This window comes from Lithobates pipiens, unplaced genomic scaffold (genome assembly GCF_037356315.1).
Source record: "Lithobates pipiens isolate NorthernLeopardFrog02 unplaced genomic scaffold, aLitPip1_a1.2 Scaffold_1, whole genome shotgun sequence".
NCBI lineage: Eukaryota > Metazoa > Chordata > Amphibia > Anura > Ranidae > Lithobates > Lithobates pipiens.
In genome coordinates this window covers 232,178,302-232,203,060 of record NW_027507685.1, presented here as the reverse complement: position 1 = coordinate 232,203,060, position 24,759 = coordinate 232,178,302, and the positions used below count along the sequence as shown (strand labels likewise).

The following is a 24,759-nucleotide window of genomic DNA, read 5'->3' as shown; positions in this document are numbered from 1 at the left end:
ATTTGTATATTTTCTGCCATGTGGAATTGAGCTGAATATATACAGTGATGTGTAAAACATTCTATACGTTTTAATTTATGTGCAGTAACCCATGGCAACCAATCTAATTTCAGTTTATAGAGGTCAGGTGACAGAGATTAAATCTGATTGGTTACTATGGACATTCATAACGTTGCTATTTGTTTCACTGAATGTCCTCCATGTCTCTCTATCAGACAGTCACACTCTGCGGTATTATGAGACTGGAGTCTCCTCTCCGGGATCCGGACTCCCTGTGTACTCTGTGGTCGGATATCTGGATGATAAGGAGATAGAGAATTATAACAGTGACACCCATCAGTTCCTTCCCAGGACTGAGTGGATGAAGAAACTGGGATCTGATTACTGGGATAGACGGACACAAGCAGGTCGGGGCGCTGAGCCTGTTTACAAGCACAATGTACAGATATTGATGAGCCGATACAATCAGACTGGAGGTGAGAGAATTCTTACATTTCTATTTATTACAATAAATACAAACATTGAATAACATATATAAATGTACCAGAAAACACAATGGGGATGATGTATGAAAAGATCGGGGACCATTTACTGAACGTTCGGTGATTATAGTAAATATGGTGAAGTTGTGTTCAGTCCAATTATCACAACCAATGTGAAAGCCAAACATCCCGGTTATTGTTTCCCTTGTAAATGATCAGATATTTAAAATGAACAGAAATTTGTCTTATTTACTAAGCTCAGTGAATGTTACTTTGCAATGTGATCTCTCTATTCCTTTAGTTGATCTCCCCCATTGCTGTGACCTCACAAACCAGCTAAAGTTGTAGAGATGAGTTTAGTTGATAAGTAGCGGCCCCCGGAGTCCTGTATGTGGCCCCCAGAGACATGTCTAGTACTCTGTATGTACACTGATATTCCAGGTGAGCTCCAATGTTCCATATCATGAAATCAGAGGATACTACAAACATCACTACCAGGGCTGGTGCAAGGATTTTTGGCACCCTAGGCGAAACCTCATTTTGCCGCCCCCCCATTGGCCCCGCCCCTGACTCCACCCCCAGAATACCGCTTCACCAGCGCTCAACAATTCCGCCTCACCAGCGTATAAAACGGCGATTGTTGCAATATTTTATGTCACATGGTATTTGCGCAGCGGTGTTTTAAATGCAACTTTTTAGGAAAAGGGACGCTTTCATGAATTAAAAAAAACAAAACAGTAAAATTATCCCATTTTTTTTGCATAATGTGAAAGATAATGTTACGCCGAGTAAATAGATACCAAACATGTCACACTTTATAATTGCACGCACTTGTGGATTGACGACAAAGTACGGTACCTAAAAATCTCAATAGGCGACGTTTTAAACATTTTTTACGGTTACCAGGTTAGCGTTACAGAGGAGGTCTAGTGCTAGAATTATTGCTCTCGCTCTGACGATCGCGGCGATACCTCACATGTGTGATTTGAACACCGTTTACATACGCGGGCGTGACTTCCGTATGCATTTTCTTTGCTTTGCGAGCTCGCGGGGACGGCGGGCGCTTTAAAAAAAAAAAAAAAATTTTTTTTATTTATTTTAAAATGACTAAATTGTTTAAATTAAAAAAAAAAAAATTTGATCACTTTTATTGCTGTCACAAGGAATGTAAACATCCCTTGTGACAGTAATAGGCGGTGACAGGTACTCTTTATGGAGGGATCGGAGGGTCTAAAAGACCCCCCACCCCTCCTTTACACTTCCATGTATTCAGATCGCCGAAAACGGCGATTCTGAATGCCGGATATTTTTTTAAATCCGGCGCCATTGGCAGCCGAGTAAACGGGAAGTGACGTCATGACGTCGCTTCCGTGTTTACTAGGAGGAGACTGGAACGAAGCCGATTACGGCTTCGTTCCAGTTCCTCCCCAGCGGCCGGAGGCGCCGCAATAGGAATCGGTGCTCCCGATCGAGCGGGAGCACCGGTAACAGCGGCGTGAGGCGGCGGGAGGGGGGGACGTCCCCTCCCGCTCCTCCGGCATAACAGCCGAGCGGCTTTTAGCCGCATCGGTTGTTATGGCTGGATAGCCAATCGCCCGCTGAACAAAAAGGTACCGGGATGATGCCTGCAGGTGCGGGCATCATCCCGGTATACCCCCGGCCGGGCGCCCTAGGCGGCAGTGCGCTCCAGGCGGTTGCCTAGTCCACCTAGTGGTAGCGCCGGCCCTGATCACTACTGTATAGAAAGTGTGCAAAACCTTCTCAGGATGGGGTCAAATCATCCAGAATTTACACTCACCGGATGCATTGAATAATGTAGCACCTATATAAAAAACACATGAATAAAATTGCATATAAACAGAGAAATCTCACCGCCATCTTGTGTTCATTTATCTGGTATGGAAAGGTAAAAGGCACTTTATCAGACCCTCCAGCCGGGTCCACTCCACCCTCCTCTGTACATCTCTAAGATCAAAACTGCAATAGTGTAAAATCTTGTTTATTAAAAAAAAAAAAACACACAATGGTAGAAATAGACTCACATTTGGCTTGTGCAGCAAAGCACTATGTAATAAAGCACTATGTAATAAAACACTAGTAAATGTGCAAATCCGTCCACCCAATCAGCATCCCGTCTATCATGCTGCAGCTCATCCAGCAGAGATACATTAAATCCAGCTGCCCCTCTGCACCATGACTCCGCCCTTCTGTGATGTCACCAGGCTCCGCCCCATACATTTTATTCCAAAACTGAGTTTGTCTGGTCCTGAATTCCATAGGCGTCACCAGGGTGGGGCCTGAGGGGGGAATTTTGCCCCAATTTTACAGTGTGCCCCCCCAATTAAGCACTCTGTAATAAATTAATAATGGCTGCCGACCGGCGCCACGTCTGTCCGTCAGTCTTGAATGACTCACTGTGACTGTGAGCCAGTAAACGGGGCTTGCCCAGGTGACATCAGCATTGCACAAAAGCCACCGCTATTGTTTATGGGATTTGTAGTCCACGGCGGCTGGTGGCTGCATGCTCAAACTCCCGGGCGTGGAGTCAGAGGAGAGCAGCCAGCCTGAGCCTACGTGCTACCTACAACTCCCATTACCACGGTGGGATATTGCCTGGCCTGCCTGGACACCACATGGCTGGCCTGGGTGCGTCTGGGGGCTGCAGACAGTACAGAATACTGTGGAATGGAGACCAACCCTGCAGGAGCAACATCACTGACCGCCCCCATGACTGGAGGAAGCAGCAGTACAAGGATGGAGAAGGTGGAACTTGAAAGAGAGGACCTGTCCTGTCGAGCTGAGCTCTGAGTCTGCCCAGCAAGGTAGGTGAGAGACCCTGACACCCCCACAGGATCGATCATTTGATCTCCCCCCCATACACCTCATCTACCTTACCCTTCATGGCCAGTGATTCCTGCTGGGAGCTGCCCTTGGCCTACAGGCCACTGAGGCCAGCAGGACCTCCGACCATGATCCACAGGTCAGTGGCCAGCAGGACCCACAGGCTGCAGACCTGTGTGTCCTGCTGGCCATTAGACTAGGGTGACCCTAAGTTCCCTGCACTGCCGGATTACAAATATCTTCCACTTACACGGCACCACCACTGTGCATGGTCAGGAATATTTCATGTTTACGCGTTTGATTGTCATTAATAAAATGTGTGTGTATGTGTGTGTGTATGTATATATATATATATATATATATATATATATATATATATATATATATATATATATTGTGATATTGGGGTGATTAGCTCAATTGGTAGATGCATTTTTTAGTCCACATCAGTCAGGCGTGTAGGGTTAAGGGCCTGGTAGCCCACGTTTATTAGAAGAAAACAAAACAATAGTCCAGTAATCCCACGCAGGGGTTTAAATTCATTCAGCACACAAATGAACATACCAAGCCACCTGGCTCTCAATTGTCAACAGTTCCTCTGCTTGCTCCCAACAGATTTGTCAACTCTTTCCAGCCCCCTGGACTCACCGGCTTCCTTAGTCTTCCTGACTCTCAAGGTTGTCAGCCTTTCCCAGTCCCTTACACGGACTACAGTCTCCCACAGGGCAACCCACTCTTTAACCAGCAGCAAGCTGCTCACACTCCACCACACCCTCCTACAACTTCCTGTCTTGCTTTTTAAAGACACTGCCTTAACAGGTGGGTTAATCAATTGTATTCCCTTAAAGAGAGCACAACCCAAACAGAGGGGAAATATAGCGTCCTTCCAGGACCCAGCCACGGTGTCCATTACATATCCCCCCCCTGTGTTTCGATCCGGAGGGAGGAACACCAGCACCCATCACGATGGTTGGGACACCTCTGTGCTGGCTGTCAGCCACGTAGGCCCAACCCTTTTTCCGGGTGCGCTTCCAGGAACATTCCCCCCTGGATCTTAACAGGTTCCTATATTTTCCTATACTCAGCCTTCCTCTTCTTTTGGGGTCCCTGGGCTTATTCACTTTTCTTGGGGGAACTCTGCCTTCCTTGAGCCCTCCTTTCACCTTACAAATACCCATTTTACCCTTCACCATCGATATTTCAGGTTTAAAACAGTTTCTCTTGTTACCCACTGCAACCAAATCATTGTTTACAGAACGAACTCTTAACAGATCACAGCTTTCCATATCATCAGTGCTTTCCAACTCAGTGTTTGTTAGAAGAAGACCCGAGGAGGGACTACATCCGACGGGACCATAGCACAGCTCCACCTCACCCGTTGTCCAACACTCCATGGGTACCTGTTCTAACAAACTACCCTGACCCAAGCATAAACCATTTTTTCCAGGTGTACACATTACATTGTTATGGCAACCAATATTAACACTTTCTCCCATAGTGTCTCCGGGCACCTTAACTTGTACCCCTGGGCCAGTGACAGAAAGCATCTCTGCTACTGCTGAGTCCATTCTGGGCCCTTCCTTCTCATGAGGCCTAGCGGGAAAGGCAGTATCTGCGCCCTCTACTGACAACTGCTCCTCCGCACCTCGGACCACACCAGCAGAGATGTTTCTAGTCACCGCATCAGGCGGAGAGACATCTGATATCTCAAGCAGTTCTCTCGCGTGCCTTCCATACCAATCAATAACTAGAAGTACGCTCACAGAGAATCTGGAGATCCTGTGCCAAATGGTTAACCATTGGTCCCACCAATTCCACTGTTGGTCAAGGTTTCGCAGCACTGCCTGTACCACTTGGCTCCACCCATTGGTGCTACGCAGCACCACCTGGTCCAACTGCGGCGGAGATACCCAAGTATACAGTAAGTTCATCTTTACCAATTCTAGCATTTCCAGTAAGGTTTCGGTCATCTCTAAACATCCCATGTCTAAACACCAGAACGTTCTAGGGTCTTTTACCCTGTCCAAGACATGGAGGGGCTCAGCGACTGCAGGTTGAGAGGGTGAGACATTTGAAGAGACCTTATCCTCCTTGTAGGTACTCATCACAGCTTGTTTCTCCCCTGGAGAGCTGTCAGACACATGTCTCACACTTATCCCTTCTGCACCAGTGTTGGTGAGCCTCTGCAGGTCATTACAAGTCACACTATCACTTTGATACTCAATATCATTTAGCAGTGGGGCTGTGGACAACACATCTGCGATGCCAGTGCCCTGAACTGTTTCTTCAGAGTGGAGGGCAGCAACCTTTGCAGGGACCAAGACGCCCTCAACCACTGGCGGCTCTGCGATCCCCCTGTCTGGCATAGCAGTTGTGTCCACACCCTTGTTACTTAAGCTAGCCTTATCCAGCATGGCTAGCAATTGTTTGGCCCAGCTGTCCCAGTCCATTGTGGTTCCACCATGGGCGTTCCACAGCGTTGCATCACCTGCTGTAGAAGGCCGCACAGAAACCTGGGATTCATTAGCTTCAACTGTACATTCGTCATTTCTCTATACATCATTTTGTAACACCATACTTTTATCAACGTTGCATTGGGGTGATGCTTCATCACCTAAAGCTTGGTGCAGCACACCATTTTGAACACCTTTTTCTGGTGGCACTACAGACACATTCAGCTTTGTACCCTCAACTTTTGCAGGCTGAATTAACCCCTTGCCCACTGGGCTACACGTAGGGTTGTGGGGCTGTGCCCACACTCTCTCACTGTGTGGCTCAGTCATAACATTACAGGAAACACATTTTTCAGCATCATAATCACCAATCACATCACATTGGCCAACACTATTGTCAGCAAGACCATCAACATTCTCATTATGTGTAGACATAGCTACTGCTTTTGTGGGTTGTCTATGAGCCACCATAACCTCTGAGCAACTCTTCACAGCACCCGCTCTCTGTAAAGGGGCACTTTTGCCTATTTGGGCAGCTCCATAGCTGACCTGGGAAACTCTCTGCTCCAACACTGCAAGCTCCTTGGAAGTTTCCCTGGGCAACCCTGCAGCAGCTGTCACTAGGGAACATGGTACCAGCACTGTTTTGGTCACCCCTAGCTCAATTTTCCCAGCCATCTGCTGGATCATAGCAGGCACATGCAGAGTCCCCATGTCCTTTTCAGTCTTTAACCCTGCGTCTAGTTGGGCTTTACGCTGCGCCTCCCCACTGCTCTGGGTAGGACAATGCAGAAAGTCTATGTCCATTTGTACTGCGGATCTCCCCACTGGACATACTCCCACTTCACTGGGTTCAGCATCATAAACTGAAACAGTTCCTGCAGCTGGTGTCATAGCCTTCACTTGAGTGCGTTGTCTCACAGGTGTGGTGTCTCCACAGGCTGACTCCCCCATGTGGCCATGGAGCAAAACTGCAGCCTTTCTGGACCCACTGACGCCCCCTGTAGGTAACACAAGATCCTCGTTGCTAGGGGTAACTGCAGACTTGCGCTCCAAAGCTGGTTGGCTATACCTCATGCAGGATTCAGGCTGATATACTCTCCTTTCTGGACTGACCCCTTTGCCTAAGCGGCCATGACAGAAAACCTTACGTTTCTCTGGATTTCCAAATCCTAGGACTTCCGGCGACACTTCTCCCATCCTGGAGCATTGCTGGCGGCCCATGATGCGATGGAACTCTCCTCTAAGAAGAATTTCCTCTTTAAACTTGCTGTAGTCATCCTGGTCCCCATCCATCAAATGGTAAACCGACCGGAACTCTATCCGCAATAAGGTTTGCAGCAGTTTTGGCCACCGGTCCCTAGGCCATTTTCTCTTTACAGCAACTTTTTCAAATCTTACAAGGAAGTCTCCCACCTCCTCTATAGGCAGCATGGGTTGCACATAGTCAGAGGCCAAGATCTCAGCCCCTTGCAGTGCACCCCACTCTTTGCGATTCCGCTGGAACCATTCATTCGCTGTCTCACATGTCACTGGCCCCTTTTGACTGGCCCTACAAGGTGGAGACATCTTCCCAGGCCATGCTGAGCTCACATCTTGGCATCTCCTCCATGACTGGCTCTCACTCGTTGCCATTGGATACCACTTCTGAGGACACAGCTGATCACAATCATTAGTAGATGAGCTCCAGAATTCATCAACCTCCCATCCAGCTTGGTTATTCCACAAACATTCCTGTGACAAGGGGCAATGGGCAACAGCATGTCCCCACTCACTACAACTAATGCAGCGCAGAGGCCTCCTTGCGTCATGCTGTGGCACCTTTGGGCTTAGGCTGCCAGGAACAACATCCTCTTTCACTCGATTAAACATGAACTTCTTGCTTTTTGACTGCCTCATCCTTGCAATCACATGCACACAGCAGCTTGTAACAGTTCTCAGCAGAGAAAGAAAAAAAAAAAAAAAAAAAATCTGATGTTTGATTCTTCCTTCACAGGTACACAACCTGCATGCAACACAGTCCATCAAATAAACGTATACGCAATGCTGTTCGCCTGGCTGCCACACACAGCTAGCAGTAGTTCCTGATGCGACTTGCCATGGAGCAAGGACCCGGATTCCACCGTCTGCATATGCCCGCATTCTCCACCACTTGTGATATTGGGGTGATTAGCTCAATTGGTAGATGCATTTTTTAGTCCACATCAGTCAGGCGTGTAGGGTTAAGGGCCTGGTAGCCCACGCTTATTAGAAGAAAACAAAACAATAGTCCAGTAATCCCACGCAGGGGTTTAAATTCATTCAGCACACAAATGAACATACCAAGCCACCTGGCTCTCAATTGTCAACAGTTCCTCTGCTTGCTCCCAACAGATTTGTCAACTCTTTCCAGCCCCCTGGACTCACCGGCTTCCTTAGTCTTCCTGACTCTCAAGGTTGTCAGCCTTTCCCAGTCCCTTACACGGACTACAGTCTCCCACAGGGCAACCCACTCTTTAACCAGCAGCAAGCTGCTCACACTCCACCACACCCTCCTACAACTTCCTGTCTTGCTTTTTAAAGACACTGCCTTAACAGGTGGGTTAATCAATTGTATTCCCTTAAAGAGAGCACAACCCAAACAGAGGGGAAATATAGCGTCCTTCCAGGACCCAGCCACGGTGTCCATTACAATATATATAATAGAATTTTTTTTTTATTGCATTTTATGGTCACTCCCCCTACTTTTGTCCTTTGCCCCATGTGCCCCCCCCCCCAAATATGAAAGCTAGAGATGCCGCTGCTGAATTCCCACTCCTTATATAACCCATCTTCATGGAAACTTAGACTCCAGATGTCAGGAACCTCCTTCTAGTTAAATGTTGGACAAGATTGTTATCACACCTTCTATACCAGCAGTAATAATGCAGAGGTGTACAGAAGTGGATTCATAAAAACATACAAATAAAAGCAATTATCAATTTCAAAATGAAATATTACAAGTACATTAAAACAGAAAATGAAATGCATTCTGTATGAAGGCCAACTGGTCGGCTGGCCGATTAATCAATTATGAAAATAGTTAAAAACTATTTTCATAGTTGATTAGTTGTCAATTGTTTTGGCTCCACATCATGCGTCCTTTTCCTATAGGACACATGTACTTTTACACATGCAATATAGACCAAAGGAGATATCAGGGCTGGCAGCCTTTAAAGGGCTTGTAAACCTTTGTGTTTTTCCCCTTAATGCATCCTATGTAATAAGGTGAAGAAACACCTGGCAGTGACCCCCCCCCTCCCCCCGTTTTACTTAGCTGAGTCCTGGAACTTGACCAGACAGGGATGTGCTGTCTTTCTGCCCGGGGTTTGCGGCTCTTGATTGGATAGATCGATAGCAGCGCAGCCGTTGGCTCCCACTCCTGTCAATCAAATCCCATGACGCGGGCAACAGAGGGTGGGGCCGAGTCATACATTTAGCGGCTATGGACGCCGAATGCTGGACTCGGGAGCGAGCCCGCAAGGTAACCCCCTCAGGAGAGCGCTTCTCCCAGGGGTTATCAAATGTGGGGAGGAGCCATGAGAGCCACCGGGGGACCCCAGAAGAGGAGGTTCGAGGTAAGTATGATGTTTATTATTTAAAAAAAAAAGAAAAACAAAACCCTTAAGCTCGGTTCACACAGGGGGCGATGCGAGGCGACACGACTTGCCTCTCCGTGACCTGCCGCGACCTCAGCGGCGACTTGCAAATGACTTCTGTATAGAAGTCAATGCAAGTCGCCCCGAGGTCGCCCAAAAGTAGTACAGGAACCTTTTTTCTGAGTCGGAGCAACTCGAGTCGCTCCTCTCAGAACAGTTCCATTGTACAGAACGGGGGCGACTTGTCAGGTCGCGGCACGGCAAGTCGTGTCGCCTCGTGTCGCCCCCTGTGTGAACCGGCCCTTACAATCACTTTAAGAACAGGCTGAGTGTTAGTATAATACTCCTACATGACTAAAAGTGTGAATATCTTTAGTACAGGTTAGGATGTTGTGTGTAACATCCAATTTCGGAATTGGTGTAAGCTGTAATAATTGAATAACTGATTAAAAAAAATGCCCTGGTTGTTAAATATAAGTGCTTGTACAGATCAAAGGAGAAAAAAAACAAATGCATCGATAGATTAGCCACACACAATATACTGTTACAAATATCTTTAAAGAGGAATTTGCCTGAGCACCTTAAGCTGAAAATGCCATTTAATAAATGTTTAATATTTAACCGCTTGCCGACCGGCTCACGCCGATATACATTGGCAGAGGGGCACATACAGGCATATTAACGTACCTGTACGTTTCCCTTTAAGAAGCAGCTTGCGGGCGCACGTGCACCTGCTGCAAGCTCCACGAGTGTGATTGCAGGGCCCACAGACTCAATGTCCACGGAGATACCCGCGATTGGCTCACGGAGAGGAAGAATGGGGAAATGTGGATGTAAACAAGCATCATTCTGTTCTGCCTAGTGACAGGACACTGATCACAGCTCCCTTTATTCGGGTGAGCCCCTCCCCCCTACAGTTAGAATCACTCCCTAGGACACACTTAACCCCTATAGTGCCCCCCTAGTGATTAACCCCTTCACTGCCAGTCACATTTACACAGTAATCAATGCATTTTTAATCGCGCTGATCGCTGTATAAATGTGAATGGTCCCAAAATAGCGCCAAAAGTGTACGATCTGTCCGCCATAATGTCGCAGTCACAATAAATATCGCTGATTAACGCCATTACTAGTAAAAAGTAATTTATTAATAAAAATGCCATAAAACTATGCCCTATTTTGTAGATGCTATAACTTTTGCGCAAACCAATCAATAAACGCTTATTGCATTTTTTGTTTTTTACCAAAAATATGTTGAAAATGTTTTATATATTTTTTGGGGATGTTTATTATAGCAAAAAGTAAAAAAAAAAAGTTTTTTCAGAATTGTCGCTATTTTTTGTTTATCCTGCAAAAAATAAAATCTGCAGAGGTGGTCAAATAACACCAAAAGAAAGCTCTATTTGTGGGGAAAAAAGGATGTCAATTTTGTTTGGGAGCCACATTGTGCGACCGCGCAATTGTCAGTTAAAGCGATGCAGTGCCGAATTGCAAAAAGTGCTTTGGTCTTTGGCCAGCCAAATGGTCGGGGGCTGAAGTAGTTGGAAACTCCCCCATCCATCCATGTCTCAAGGTTTTATTTTTTTGAGAAATTGATTTGAAAAACACCCCCCCCCCTAGCATTTCTAGCCGCAGTCATCTTGAGGAAGGGAAGACAATTCATGTAGCATTTACTTGCTGGGATCCATCTGCCCTTAGCTCAGGCATGGCGGCAGGAGGGTGTACTTAGCTGAGAAAATCCCTCCAGATTAAAGAAAAATTCCCATGAAGACTTCTGGAATGTATGACATCATTTTGGCCTAGGCCGGAAACCAGAAAGCCACTAAAGAAATGTATAAAAATATACCTAATGCTAGCAGCAGAAGGATTAAAAATAGTTAATGTTGATTGAAAGGCTTTAGTACTGCTTTAACAGCAAATTGCTCTGTATAATTATAACTCTACAATATGAAAATGCAACAAGGGAGTTAACCACTTTAGCCCAGGAAAAATTGGCTGCTCAATGACCAGGCTATTTTTTGCAATTTGGCACTGCGTCGTTTTAACTGACAATTGCGCGGTCATGCGACTGTGTTCCCAAACAAAATTGATGTCCTTTTTTCCCCACAAATAGAGCTTTCTTTTGGTGGTATTTGATCACCTCTGTGGTTTTTATTTTTTGCATTATAAACAAAAAAAGCAACAACTTTGAAAAAAAAAATGTTTTTTTTCCCTCAGTTTAGGATAATACGTATTCTTCGACATATTTTTGGTAAAAAAATAAAATAAAAATAAAAATGCAATAAGCGTTTATTGAATGGTTTGCACAAAGGTTATAGTGTCTACAAAATAGGGGATAGTTTTGTGGCATTTTTATTAATATCTTTTTCTTTACTAGTAATGACGGTGATCTGCGATTTTTATCGTGACTGCGACATTACGGCGAACAGATCGGACACTTTTGGCTCGATTTTGGGATCATGCATATTTAGGGATGAGCCGAACACCCCCTGGTTCGGTTCGCAGCAGAACATGCAAACAGGCAAAAAATTTGTTCGAACACCGTTAAAGTCTATGGGACACGAACATAAATAATCAAAAGTGATAATTTTAAGGATTAATATGGAAGTTATTCTCATAAAAAGTGTTTGGGGACCTGGGTCCTGCCCCAGAGAACATGCATCAATGCAAAAAAAGTTTCTCTTTCGTTCATTGACGGACACAGCTCCATTAATCTTGACCGTAGGGTTATTATGCCACCTTCAGGAGAGGACTAGGCAGAATATGTAATGCATGTGAAAAACAGCAGAACCATACCGTTTCACCCACGGGGCGGTCCTTCTGATAATAACCCCTCAGCCAGCTTCCTGCAGCTCAGTTTTTTTCTGCCTAGTGAAGGAGAAAAACCTAGGCTCCCTGCCGGGACCATCGGTGCTGGGGATTTTTTCTGAATTTTTGCCCTTTGCGCAAGATTTTAAGATCCTGTGATCTTCTATCAACAGCCGGCTGGGTGACAGGCTAGATAATATAGATCCTTGTAGTCTCCCCAGCCTGGCCATCTAGTGTGTGCAGGCCCTGGCTATGCACTGGGTCAGCCACGACATGCCCGTCAGGCTCCAGGGGCGGCCGGTGAGTGCAATGCTCTGGGGCACACATGACCAGACTATGGATGTCTTTGTCACGGTGTGCCATGGCCCATAGCCACCCCGTACTGCTCGGGTGTGGGTCTGTGGTGGGATGCCTCCAGCTCGTCCGGATGGTTAGTACAGCTCTCCCTGTCTCGGCAGGACAGAGCAGCTGGGCATTCCCTGGGAGGTCGATTAGGGGGTCCCTCTTCTCCCTTTCCCTGTTTACCCTCCCCCTTGTGGGGGATGCTACATGACTGGGCTGCAGTGCGGTGTGTGTACCTGGGCTCCTCCGGGGGGCTCCGATCCTTGATTGGGGGCTGCGCTGGCTGTCTGTGTCCCTGTGCTGTCATGTGTCTCACTGCTGGTGTCTGTGGGCTCTGCATGTGCTGCCGCCATAGCGCTGACCGCCGCCATTGTCTGTGTATTCTCTGTGTACAGTTTTTATTGTTGGCCAATTTTCTGTTAGCCTCTATGAGAAGCATGGTCAGCGGCCATTTCCCTGTGATTTTTTTTTCTATACAAGGGTGCCCAGCGGCCATTTTCTTGCAGCCTCAGTGGTTTTTCTCCACAGCGCTGGTTCCTGTGCCTCAGAACAGCACAGTTTTTGTTCCTGGACACTTGTGAGCAGACACAGGACACAGCCAAAAGTAACAGCACGGCGCAGCACTCGGTCAGGGTGGCGAGTCCTGCGGTGAAAGCCCCTCAGTCTGTAGCAGCTAGGAGGGTGGGATTGAGCACCTTGTCCTAAGTCCCCAAGGGTGGGTCAACATCGCGTCAGAAACTGGCATTTCTTCCCCAGACCTCCGTGCAATTGCAACCGGCTCGCCTGCAAATAATGCAGTGCTTTTGGACGCTTTGTCGGCGGTCCTTGAAACGTTCGTTGCCAGGGTGGATGTGGTGTGTGGGCGCAAAGGGGGTAAAAAATGGCCCCTGCCCCCCTGTCCTCCAGGGGAAAGGTCTGATTAAGACTCGGGCCCCGCAGTGACTGGCGGACCCTGCTCTGATGTGTCAGAGGACGTTGACCAAGACCAATCGGACAGTGATGATAATTCCGAGTCCGTGAAGGAAAAATCGGTAGTGCGTGATACCCTGAAAATACAGGAAGCGGTAGGATCTTCTGCCGAGGTGGCAGTCCTGTAAGCCAGCCTGTACACCTAAAGTATTCCTGTATCTGACTTACTTTGATAAGTTCATATACAAGGAATGGGGAAGCCTGCAACGGATCTGTTCGGTCCCAAAAATAATGGCGGTGCGTTACCCCTTTGAGGAGAGTCTTCTTGAAAAATGGTTGGCTCCCCTGGTCATGGACCCCCCAGTATCCAGGCTAAACAAAGTAACCACGATCCCAGTAGAAGGGGCCCCTGCATTTAAGGACCCTACCGGCAGGAGGGCCGAGGCAGTGGCTCGGTCCATGTTTACGGTAGTGGGGTCAGCGCTGCGACCGGTACTGGCCACGGCATTAGTGTCGCAGACCCTAATTGAGTGGGCAAAATTATTGCACCGTGAATTGGAGAAGCAGCAGTCTCCTCCAGTCTGCGTGGAACTAGCAGACCAGTTGGTGCACGGCCTTAAGTATGTCTGTGATGCGGCCCTGGATACACTTCCCTTGCTCTCCAGAGCATCAGTATCAGCAGTGGTGCTGCGGCGCCTGATCTGGGTGAAATGCTAGTCTGTGGCCCAGGCATCTAAAAAAGCCTTGACGGATTTGCCCTTCCTTGGTGAGCGGCTATTTGGAGCCTCGCTGGATAACATTATTAAGAATGTCAAAGGTGGAAAGAGCACGTTACTCCCACAGTCCAGGAAGGGTAAGGAGCCACGCCGCAGACAGGGGCCCTCCTTTTTTCACTCAAAAGAGGCTTTTTCATCTGCCCGGGACCTCGGGTAAATGCTCCCAGTCCAACAGGGCGACTACTGAGGGACAGAAGCGTCCCTGGACTCGCAAAGCCCAGCAAGCAAAGGTGCTACCGCCCGACACACGGGCGGGGGGTCTCCTTCGGAGTTTGCAGCTTGGTGGGCCTCTCGGCTGTCCGACCAATGGGTCTGCAAACTGATTTGATGAAATGGTGATATACAGTAGGTGCCAGCGATATTGTGTCAATCTTGCCGCTTTTATCAGCGAGATCGACGCCCTGCATGGCCCTTTCTCGATAAGCGACAAGCATCGCTGACATTAAGGCTGGGTTCACACTGGTGCGGGGATTCCCGCCAATACCAGGCACTGTATTTGGTATTAATCTTAAGGGAGAACTCCACACCAAATTTAAAAAAAAAAAAGCGGCATGGGTTCCCCCTCCGGAGGCATACCAGGCCCTTAGGTCTGGTAGGGATTTTAAGGGGAACCCCCTACGCCGAAAAAACAGCGTGGGGGTCCCCCCAAAATTCCTACGTGACCCCTATCCGAGCACACAGCCCGGCCGGTCAGGAAAGGGGATGGGAGGAGCGAGTGCCCCCCCCCCGAGGCATACCAGGCCGCATACCCCTGCGGCCGCCCCACCCTAAAGCACCATGTCCCCATGTTGATGAGGACAAGGGCCTCTTCACGACAACCCTGGCTGTTGGGGTCTGTGGGCAGGGGGCTTATCGGAATCCGGGAGCCCCCTTTAATAAGGGGGCTCCCAGATACCGGCCCCCCACACTATGTGAATGAGTATGGGGTACATCGTACCCCTACCCACTCACCTGGTGAAAAAAGTGTAAAAAAAAAACACTTCTTCTTCTGTCTTGGGGGGGGTCTTCTCGCCAGACTCCTTCGCTATCTTCTGCTAGCTCTTTTACTAGCGGAGGAGCCCGGCTTTCTTCTTCTTCGTCACCGCCGTCCGGGGGTCGTCTTCTGGCTTCGGGGTCTTGTCCCGCTCATCGCCCGCTGCCGGGCCTCCACTTTCTTCTTATAGCTCTCTTACTAGCGCTGGCCTGGTCTTCTGTTGCTGTCACCGCTGCATAAGGGGTGGGGTCACCATGAGACATCACCCAGTGACCCTGCCCCTTATACCTATATAAGTCGCGGCACAATGCGTCCCTACCATTGCGGCCAGAGAGAGTGTCGTGTCCACATCGAAAGGAAGAAGGAGAAGGAGAAAAAGGCGACAGCGACAGAAGATGTACCCCATACTCATTCATATAGGGTAGGGGGCCGGTATCTGGGGACACCCTTATTAAAGGGGGCTCCAGGATTCTGATAAGTTCCCCACCCACAGACCCCGACAACCAATGGCCAGGGTTGTCGGGTAGAGGCCCTTGTCCTCATCAACATGATGACAATGTGCTTTGGGGTGGGGGGCTGCAGGGCGCCCCCTTCCCCCAAAGCACCCACCCCCCATGTTGAGGGCACGCGGCCTGGTACCGCTCAGGAGGGGGGGGGGCGCTCGCTAGTCCCCACCCCCTTTCCTGACCGGCCGGGCTGCGTGCTCGGATAGGGGTCTGGTATGGATTTTGTGGGGACCCCCACACCGTCTTTTCAGCGTAGGGGGTTCCCCTTAAAATCCCTACCAGACCTAAGAGCATGGTATGCCCCTGAAGGCATGCAGGTCTCATTAGTGAGGTGACATTGTTGCTAATCTCTCTCGCTCGCTACTATACCAGGCACTGTATTTGGTACACCATGTGCAATGCTCGCTCACCTCCTTGTAAGACCCTGCAAGGGGTCAAACACGCCTTGCACACAATGCAACTCTCCCTTAAAGGGGTTGTAAAGGTAAATGTTTTTTCACCTTAATGCATTCTATGCATTAAAGTGAAAACATCTGACAGTGCCTGTGCCCCCAGCCCCCCCGTTTTACTTACCTCACTCCTCGAATGTCCCGCACTCGTCCCCCGACGTCCTTTCCACCGTTCAGCCTGGCCGCTGATTGGCTGAAGTGGATGGATGGAAAGCAGCGCAGCCATTGGCTCGCACTGCTGTCAATCACATCCACTGACGCGGCGCGCCGGGGGGCGGGACCGTGTGATACAGCGAGCGGCTATAGCCGCCGGCTGTATCACGGGAGCGCGCCCACAGATGCTTCTCACCATGCGAGGGAGCTCACATGAACGTGAGAAGCATCTGAGGGAGGAAGCAGAGACAGCCGCCGAGGGACCCCAGAAGAGCAGGTTCGGGGCCACTCTGTGCAAAACGAGCTGCACAGTGGAGGTAAGTATAACATGTTTGTTATTTAAAAAAAAAAATAAATTCACTTTACAATCCCTTTAAAGAATGCTCCACACTGGTCCTTGACAATTTCTGTTAGGCTCACAGATTAGGCTCCACATTGGTTGCCGGTAGTTCCACAGTAACATAGAAGAAACAAAAGTGTCTCCAATAGTGCAGTATCCAGGGGATTAAAAACAAAACCTCACCACCCCAGCTAATATTCAACTCACATTTATTTAAAAAAGTTAAAAGCATTGATACAAAATCCATAGGAAAGATCTCGCTTGTAGCAAAAGGTTCCACCGCCAGGCTCCACCTTTCTACTAGTTACGCCACTTACCTCATTGCTTCATCTGGAGGAATGACCCAAGCAGCCATGGCTCCCTGCATGCTGGTAGAAGATTTTTCACATATATGTCACTAATGTACTTTTTTGAGCACTTTTATTCTACTTATTTTGTGATAGTATGTTTATATTCTGCTACCCCTTTCACACTGGGGCATTTTTCAAGCACTTTAGCGTTAAAAAAAAGCGCCTGTAAATCTCCTGAAAGAAGCCGCAATTGCAATCCCAATGTAAAAGCCTGAGTGCTTTCACACTGAGGCGCTGCAATGGCAGGAGCGGTGAATGCACTGCTCCTAAAGCGCCCCTTCCCATTGAAATCAATGGGAAGCGCCTGCAGAACGCCAGAAAAGCGCTTTGGCAGCAGCGTTTTGTGGGTGCTTTTAACCCTTTATTTGGCCACTAGCAGGGGTTAAAAGCGCCCCAATAGCACTCGAAAAACGCTGGTAAAGTGCTGCTAGTTTAAGCTGCGCTTTGCAAGTGTTTTTTGGGCGCTGACTTTGTGAGAGGGCTCTTAAAGCACTTGGGCTTTCACATTGGCATTGCAGATGAAGCTTCTTTCAAGCACTTCACAGGCGCTTTTTTTTACGCTAAAGTGCCTGAAAAACGCCCCAGTGTGAAAGGGGTCTTAGTGTAAATGCAGTGCTGTCTCATTCACTTACTTAATATATTTTCTCCTGTGGGAACACATAGGTGACAGCAGCAGCAATTTTGTTAGTTTATTGTATTGAATAGCAGAACACAACTACCTTTATATATAAGAAATGAGATGGGCTGTCAGTACATCAGGTGTGATCAGGTGAGATCAATTTTCAGAGATCCACACCATAGCTTGTAGACTCTATAACTTTCACAAAGACCAAATAATATGCACTGATTTTGGGTAATTTTTACCAAAGATATGTAGCAGTATAAATTTTGGCCAAAATGTGTGAAGAAAAATTACTAATTTTAAAAATTGTATAACTGAAACAAAGAAAAATGCTTTTTTTTAACATTTTATTTTATTTATTTATAGTGCAAAAAATAAAAACCCAGTGGTGGTTACATACCACCAAAAGAAAGCTCTATTTGTGTGAAAAAAGACAAACAATTCATATGGGTAGCATGATGCCTGACTGAGTAATTGTCATTCAAAATGTGAGAGCACTGAAAGCTGAAAATTGGTCTGGTTAGGAAGGGGGTTAAGTGCCCGGTGGTCAAGTGGTTAAGGACCAAAAACTTGAGTGAATTTCTAGGCCCAAAAATTCAATTTTATTTTCAAGCATTTATGTGTTATCAGCCTGTTCACATGCAGCATTTCTCTGTTCTCAGGACTTCCCAACCCCCTCTCGCTATGGCCGCGTACACACGAGAGGATTGTCCGCCCAACTTAGTCCGCTGAACCGTGTTTCAGCGGACAATCCGCCCGTGTGTGGGCTTCAGCGGACTTTTTCAGCGGACTGTCTGCCGAACCAAGTCTTACGGAATTTCCGTAATTTTATCCGTCCAAACTTGGTTTCAGCGGACAGTCCGCTCGTGAGTAGGCAAGTTGGACGTACTAAGTTGGGCGCATGCTCAGAAAGGATTTACACGGCGGAAGGCTGCATTGCAGTGTATAGGACGTCGTATTTCTAGTCCCGTCGTACGTGCTGTACACGTCATCGCGCAAGTTTTCAGCGGACTGTTCGTTCGTCGTGTGTGGTCAAGTCCGTTCATTGAAAAGTTGGACGGACTGTTTGTCAGACTGTCTGACGAACTTAGTTGGGCGGACAATCCGCCCGTGTGTACGCGGCCTATCTGTGCTTCTTCAGCCCCATTTGCATGGCCGTCCTCTGATCTGTATACAGATCTCTTGCTGAGTCCGATCAGAGGAGTACAAATGTCCCTTTTGTGTCATCCATGTCTTCTGATTTTTGTCCTCCATCCTGTGACGGTGGATAAATGGACTCATGCAATCTCTATGGGTGAGCAGATTTTCATCCATTCACATCTATATTCACCCAACCCACCCCATTCAGATCTAAAGAAAATGGAAAATGGTATAAAATACCTCAATTCGTTTTTACTTACCTAAATGGCCATACATCCATTTACATCCACCCGTCCATAGAGATACATTGCGTTCTGTCTAGATCTATATATAGAATGGACAGATGGAAGGGGCCGTAGGAAAGTGAGGAGAAGGGGAATCATATTCCGGGACACATGCCCCCCAGCCAGGTAATAAAACTTAGATATTAGTTATATAAAACACACTTAGTTTATGAGGGAGTCTAGCACAAGATAAATTGCTACATGTGATATAAATATCTTACACATGTGTTGATTTTATTGGTGCTGCAATGTAATTATTCGTTTATGTGCATGAATGAGAATAGAGCGCTGCGTGATTCTATTTATATATTTGTAGATTCTTTCCCTCCCTCTTGTGATAGCGGCTATATGGTCAAATGCAGAATCTATGGGTGGGCAGGTATGTGTCCGTTCACATCTGTATTTATCCAATCCACCCCATTTGGGTCTGCAAAAATGGAAAAGGACACAAAACTCCTCCATTTTTTTTTTTTGCTTGTCTAAATGGACGCACAAATCCAGCCAGGTAGGAGAAGGGGAATCAAATGGCAGGCCACCCATCCCCCGACTGGGTAATAAAACTTAGATATTAGTTATATAAAATAATACAGAGATGTAAAGGTATTGCACACTTTCAAATGTTTTTGTTGGTTTAACTAGTTATTAGTGTAGTTACAGTATATTCCCTGTGCTTCTCTGTTCCTAATCACCAAAGAGACGACAACGTCCTGTGCAGATTACAACGTCCTGTGCATGCGTTACACACAGGTGTAGGTAGAAAGGTTTATATGAAGTGGTTACAACAGGATGATGCCTAATTAGCTGCTGGATCGCTTATAGGGGCCTCACCCCCTTCCTGGGCTCTCCTGCCCCACTGAAGAGCCTGGGACTGAAGCCTGTGGACCATAGAGATGACTGATGACTGATCTTGGTTTGATCTGATGCATTTAACCACTTCAATACCGGGCACTTTTACCCCCTTCCTGCCCAGTCTTCAGCGCTGTCACATTTTGAATGACAATTATGCAGTCATGCAACACTACCAAAATGACGTTTTTATAATTTTGTTCACACAAATAGAGCTTTCATTTGGTGGTATTTAATCACCACAGTTTTTTTGTTTTTTGTTTTTGGAAAAGAAAGCATTTTTCATTTCTGTTATAAAAGTTTGCAATTTCGTGGGAATTCCACTATACGCAGTGTGTAATCCATGTCTCCTCCGCTAACAAAGCGCCCTTTCAGCCTTTTGGTACAATGCATCTTAAGAAAACAGACATAACCCCCGTCCTCACATCCGTAGCTCGACAACCCCCGACTATGGGCGCAATGTTTATTTATATAACATATAGAGCTTGGTTTCTTCACAATTGGCCAATCAAGCACAGGCATTCCTTCAAACAGGAGGAGTTATACAAATCTCAACCAATGAACAATGACTAGGGGCGTTTATGGGTGTGTCTGGGCAGGGGCAGTATGTAGGATTTCCCACCCCCTGTCTTTGCTCTTTACCTACAGAAACCACATGGCTGGCCTAAGAACTCATGAACCCCGCCCCCGACCAGAATGCACACAAAGACTCCCGTTTTCACCGTGTGAATCCTCATTCTGCATTGCTCAGAGAACAACACATACCCGGATTATTCTACCATTCCTGCTGATGGGAGATTATCTGCAGAGACACGCCATAGCCCCTCCATGTGCTGATCAGACACGCAGAGACACACGAGCGTACACCCCCCATAACCGACAATGTCTTCTCAGAGTGAACACATCCCCCAGACGATCGTCTGTGCATTGCACAGGGGCCCTTCACTGGTAGACATACCCCCTTCTCTGCAAACACTTCTCTGCAACCTCAGGAAGCTTTCCACTACCAAACGGGTCTCAACCAGCGTCCGTCTGCCCCAGTCCGCTCTTTAGAGTGAGCTGCAGGAGAACCAACACTGGGAGACACTGTGACAATACATATTAAATACATCTTTTCCATATCAATTTCCACAACAAAATAAATGATCTTTCTTAATAAATGAATGGCAGATATATGCTGCTACATTTCTTTGGTGAATAACCCAAATCAGTGTATGTTATTTAAAAGTTTATCAGTGTCTGTGTAAAAGTTAAAGCGTCCACAATCTATGGTATATATCTGAAAATTGATCAGTCCTGATGTACTGATGACCTATCTCATTTCTTCAGGCCCAAAAATGCCAGGACAGTACAAATACCCCCCAAATGACCCCTTTTTTGGAAAGTAGAAAGTTCAATGTATTGAGTAAGACCCCTTTCACACTTGTGCGATTTCACAGTCACACAATTTTGCTGTGATTTTACCGCAAATTTTTCCCACAATTTTGATGTAACTTTAACCACTTGCCACCCAGGCCAATTCTGACATTTCTCTCCTACATGTAAAAATCATCATTTTTTTGCTAGAAAATTAAATAGAACCCCCAAACATTATATATGTTTTTTTATCAGAGAACCTAGAGAATTTTTTACTAGTCATATGTTTTGAGTTAGAGAAGGTCTAGGGCTAGAATTATTGCTCTCGCTCTAAGGTTCGTATGTGATGTGTGGTTTGAACACCGTTTTCATATTTCTTACGTATGCGTTCGCTTTTTTTATTATTGTTAATTTTACTTAAAGCGTGATTCCACCCTAAAGTGGAACCTCCGCTGATCGGATCCCTCCCCCCCTCCGGTGTCACAATTGACACCTTTCAGGGGGGAGGGGGGTGGAGATACCTGTCAAAGACAGGTATTTTCACCCACTTCCGGGCATAGACTCCCGTGGGAGTTTACGCAATTTCCTGCCCTGCTGCGCTGTCTGCTGGGACACACGCGGGTCCCAGTGACAGCGCGGACATTTCCTATTGCACGGCTCGCGCATGCGCAGTAGGGAACCGGGAAGTGAAGCTGATTCACTTCACTTCCTGATTCCCTCACCTAGAATGGCGGCGGCAGCAGCCGAGAGCCGATCGATCGATCGGCCTCGGCTGCCGGCATCGCTGGAACGCGGGACAGGTGAGTGTCCATTTATTAAAAGTCAGCAGCTGTAGTATTTATAGCTGCTGGCTTTTAATATTTTTTTTTTTTGGGTGGAATCCCTCTTTAATATTTTTAGTTTGACTCTCTAAAAAAACAAAAAAAAAACAACATTTTGATCACTTTCATTTCTATTACAAGGAATGTAATCATCTCTTCTAATAGGAATATGCCATGATCGGTCCTCTTTTCAGTGAGATAAGACCCCACATCTCACCTCTAGGCTGGGACAGCTGAAATTAAAAAACAAAAATGCTCTCAGCTTCCTAGCTGAGGGTTTGAATGCAGAGGCCGGGCGTGATGTCATAACATCACGCCTGGCCTCTGAACGATCATAGAGACTCCGGCAACCATCTGGTCCGCTGGAAATCACTATGGTAAATATCCGGGGCTGGTGGATCCTGTCTCCGACTCACCGATTGTAGCGGTGAGTCGGTAGAAGCACCAGAGGGTGGCGGGAGGGTTGGTGGTCCCCTCTCACCACCTGTAAGAATGATCAAGTGGCTGACCAGCTACTGTGATCATTGTTATGGTGTAGGGAATCGCCGGCTGAAAAAGACAATATCTGAATGATGCCTGTAACTGCACCCATCATTCAGATATCCCCCCACAAATTCAAGGACGTCATATGACGGCTGGTGGGTGGGAAGTGGTTATGCAATGCCTGTGTAAACATAAGGTCAATGGAACTCAAATTGCATCAAAGTCAGACCAAAGTAGTTCAGGGACCACTTTGAAGTTGCTGAGACTTGAAGTCGCATAGATATGAATGGTACTCATTGGAGAACAAGGGGAACAACTTGTTATTTGACTTTGCAGTTCCAAAACGCAGGACAAGTCACACGTGTGAAAGTGGCCTAAGAGGCGTGGAGGAAAATTAAGAAATTACATTGTCACCAGTGCAGTATAGCATTATCATATAATGGGTGTGGCAGTAATCAGGGACACTGACTGCGGACAGTACAAAAAAAATTATTATTATAATTGTTTATTTATTTAATTACATTTTTTTTCTTTTTGTACATTTTTTTTTTTTTTTTAACACTACTCTGGGGAAGTGATCAGTATTTTTTTCTACACATTATGTTTGCTTATAGCGGTACATTACATTGCTATGAACAAGCATTTTACAGTCTGTTTTGATTAACTGTAATTGGCCAGAGCTAATCACGTGGTACAGACTGGCCCTGTCAGTACTATGTGATTACATGGACCAATCACAGCTCGCAACAACGTTTCATCCAATGGATGGCATGGAGGAAGCCATCCATCGTTTACAACTGTCATGTGACCTGTTGTGACTGGTTATGGTGGTCACATGGTACTAGCAGTGTGCCAGTACTCAGATCGGTCATTGGCCGTATCCTGGTGCAGTCCTAGAGGACATCATATGACATCCATCCGGATCGATGAGAGGTTCCCAATCACGTCATATTGCCATACGTTGGGCAGGAACCGGTTAAGGGCAGAGGAAAGACCCCATACCTCTCAGTAAGTGTACCCTTTACTGCCCATGCTATTTTGCTCATCCCTTGGGATAGCAACAAAGTTGATCACCAAAACAAAAAAACTGTTAAAAAAACAAATGAAATAAAATTAATAGTAAAATTATTATTTTTTAAAGGTGTCCCGTCCCCCCCCCCCCATGCTCACACACAAAGGTGAATGCATACGTAGGATGTGCACACATATGTTGACTGTGTTTGCCCCACACATGTGAGAAATTGCCACAAACATTATAGCAAGAGCAATAATTCTAGCACCACACGTCCTGTGTAACTGTAAACTGATAAAGCATGGCCTATGGAGATTTTTAACCAGTTCCCGACCAGCGCACGTCGATGTACGTCGGCAGAATGGCACGGGCAGGCATATTGGCGTACAGGTACAGTATTTTACGGCGTATAAGACGACCTTTTATACTTAATAAAATCCCCCAAATATCGGGGGTCGTCTTATATGCTGGTACCGTATATACTCGAGTATAGGCCGACCCGAATATAAGCCGAGGCCCCCAATTTACCCCCAAAAAACGGGAAAACTTATTGACTCGTGTATAAGCCGAGGGTGAGACATGGCTGTCCATCCCTGTGTGTCCGTCCATCCCTGTGTGTGTGTCCGTCCATCCATCCCTGTGTGTATCCATCCATCCATCCATCCCTGTGTGTGTGTGTGTGTGTGTGTGTGTGTCCATCCATCCATCCATCCCTGTGTGTGTGTCCGTGCAGCCTTGTGTGTGTGTCCAGCCTACCTGTGTCCCGAGCCTCCGTCCCGAGCCGCCGTCGCCCCGAGCCTCCTCCGTCCCGAGCCGTCGTCCCGAGCCTCCGTCGTCCCGTGCCTCCTCCGTCCCGTGCCGATGGATCGCCGCTCTTCTCGGCGGCCATTCTACAATTCAAAAGCCGCGCCTCCGCCTCTGCCTGTGATAGGCGGAACACTCAATTTCCCAGCAGCCTGTGTTCCGCCTATCACGGACATCCTCTCATCCTCGTCCGTAGTACGAGGATGAGCGGATGTCCGTGATAGGCGGAACACTGACTGCTGGGAAATTCAGTGTTCCGCCTATCACAGGCGGAGGCGGAGGCGTGGCTTTTGAATTTTAGAATGGCCGCTGTCTGTCTGCTCGATACGCTGATCGAGCAGTCAGACAGCGGTGACTCGAGTATAAGCCGAGGGGGCACTTTCAGCCTCAAA

General features: G+C 47.2%; 1 protein-coding gene across 3 annotated transcripts in view; it reads left to right on the top strand.

The window, feature by feature from the left end:
• Window positions 1–24,759, top strand: part of LOC143984495 (class I histocompatibility antigen, F10 alpha chain-like) — a 166,761-nt gene that overhangs the window by 77,051 nt on the left and 64,951 nt on the right. For all 3 annotated transcript variants that reach the window (XM_077484645.1, XM_077484642.1, XM_077484646.1), the window contains exon 2: window positions 216–476. In XM_077484645.1, coding sequence (XP_077340771.1) covers window positions 216–476 — 261 coding nt within the window. The remainder of the gene's footprint in view (window positions 1–215; window positions 477–24,759) is intronic.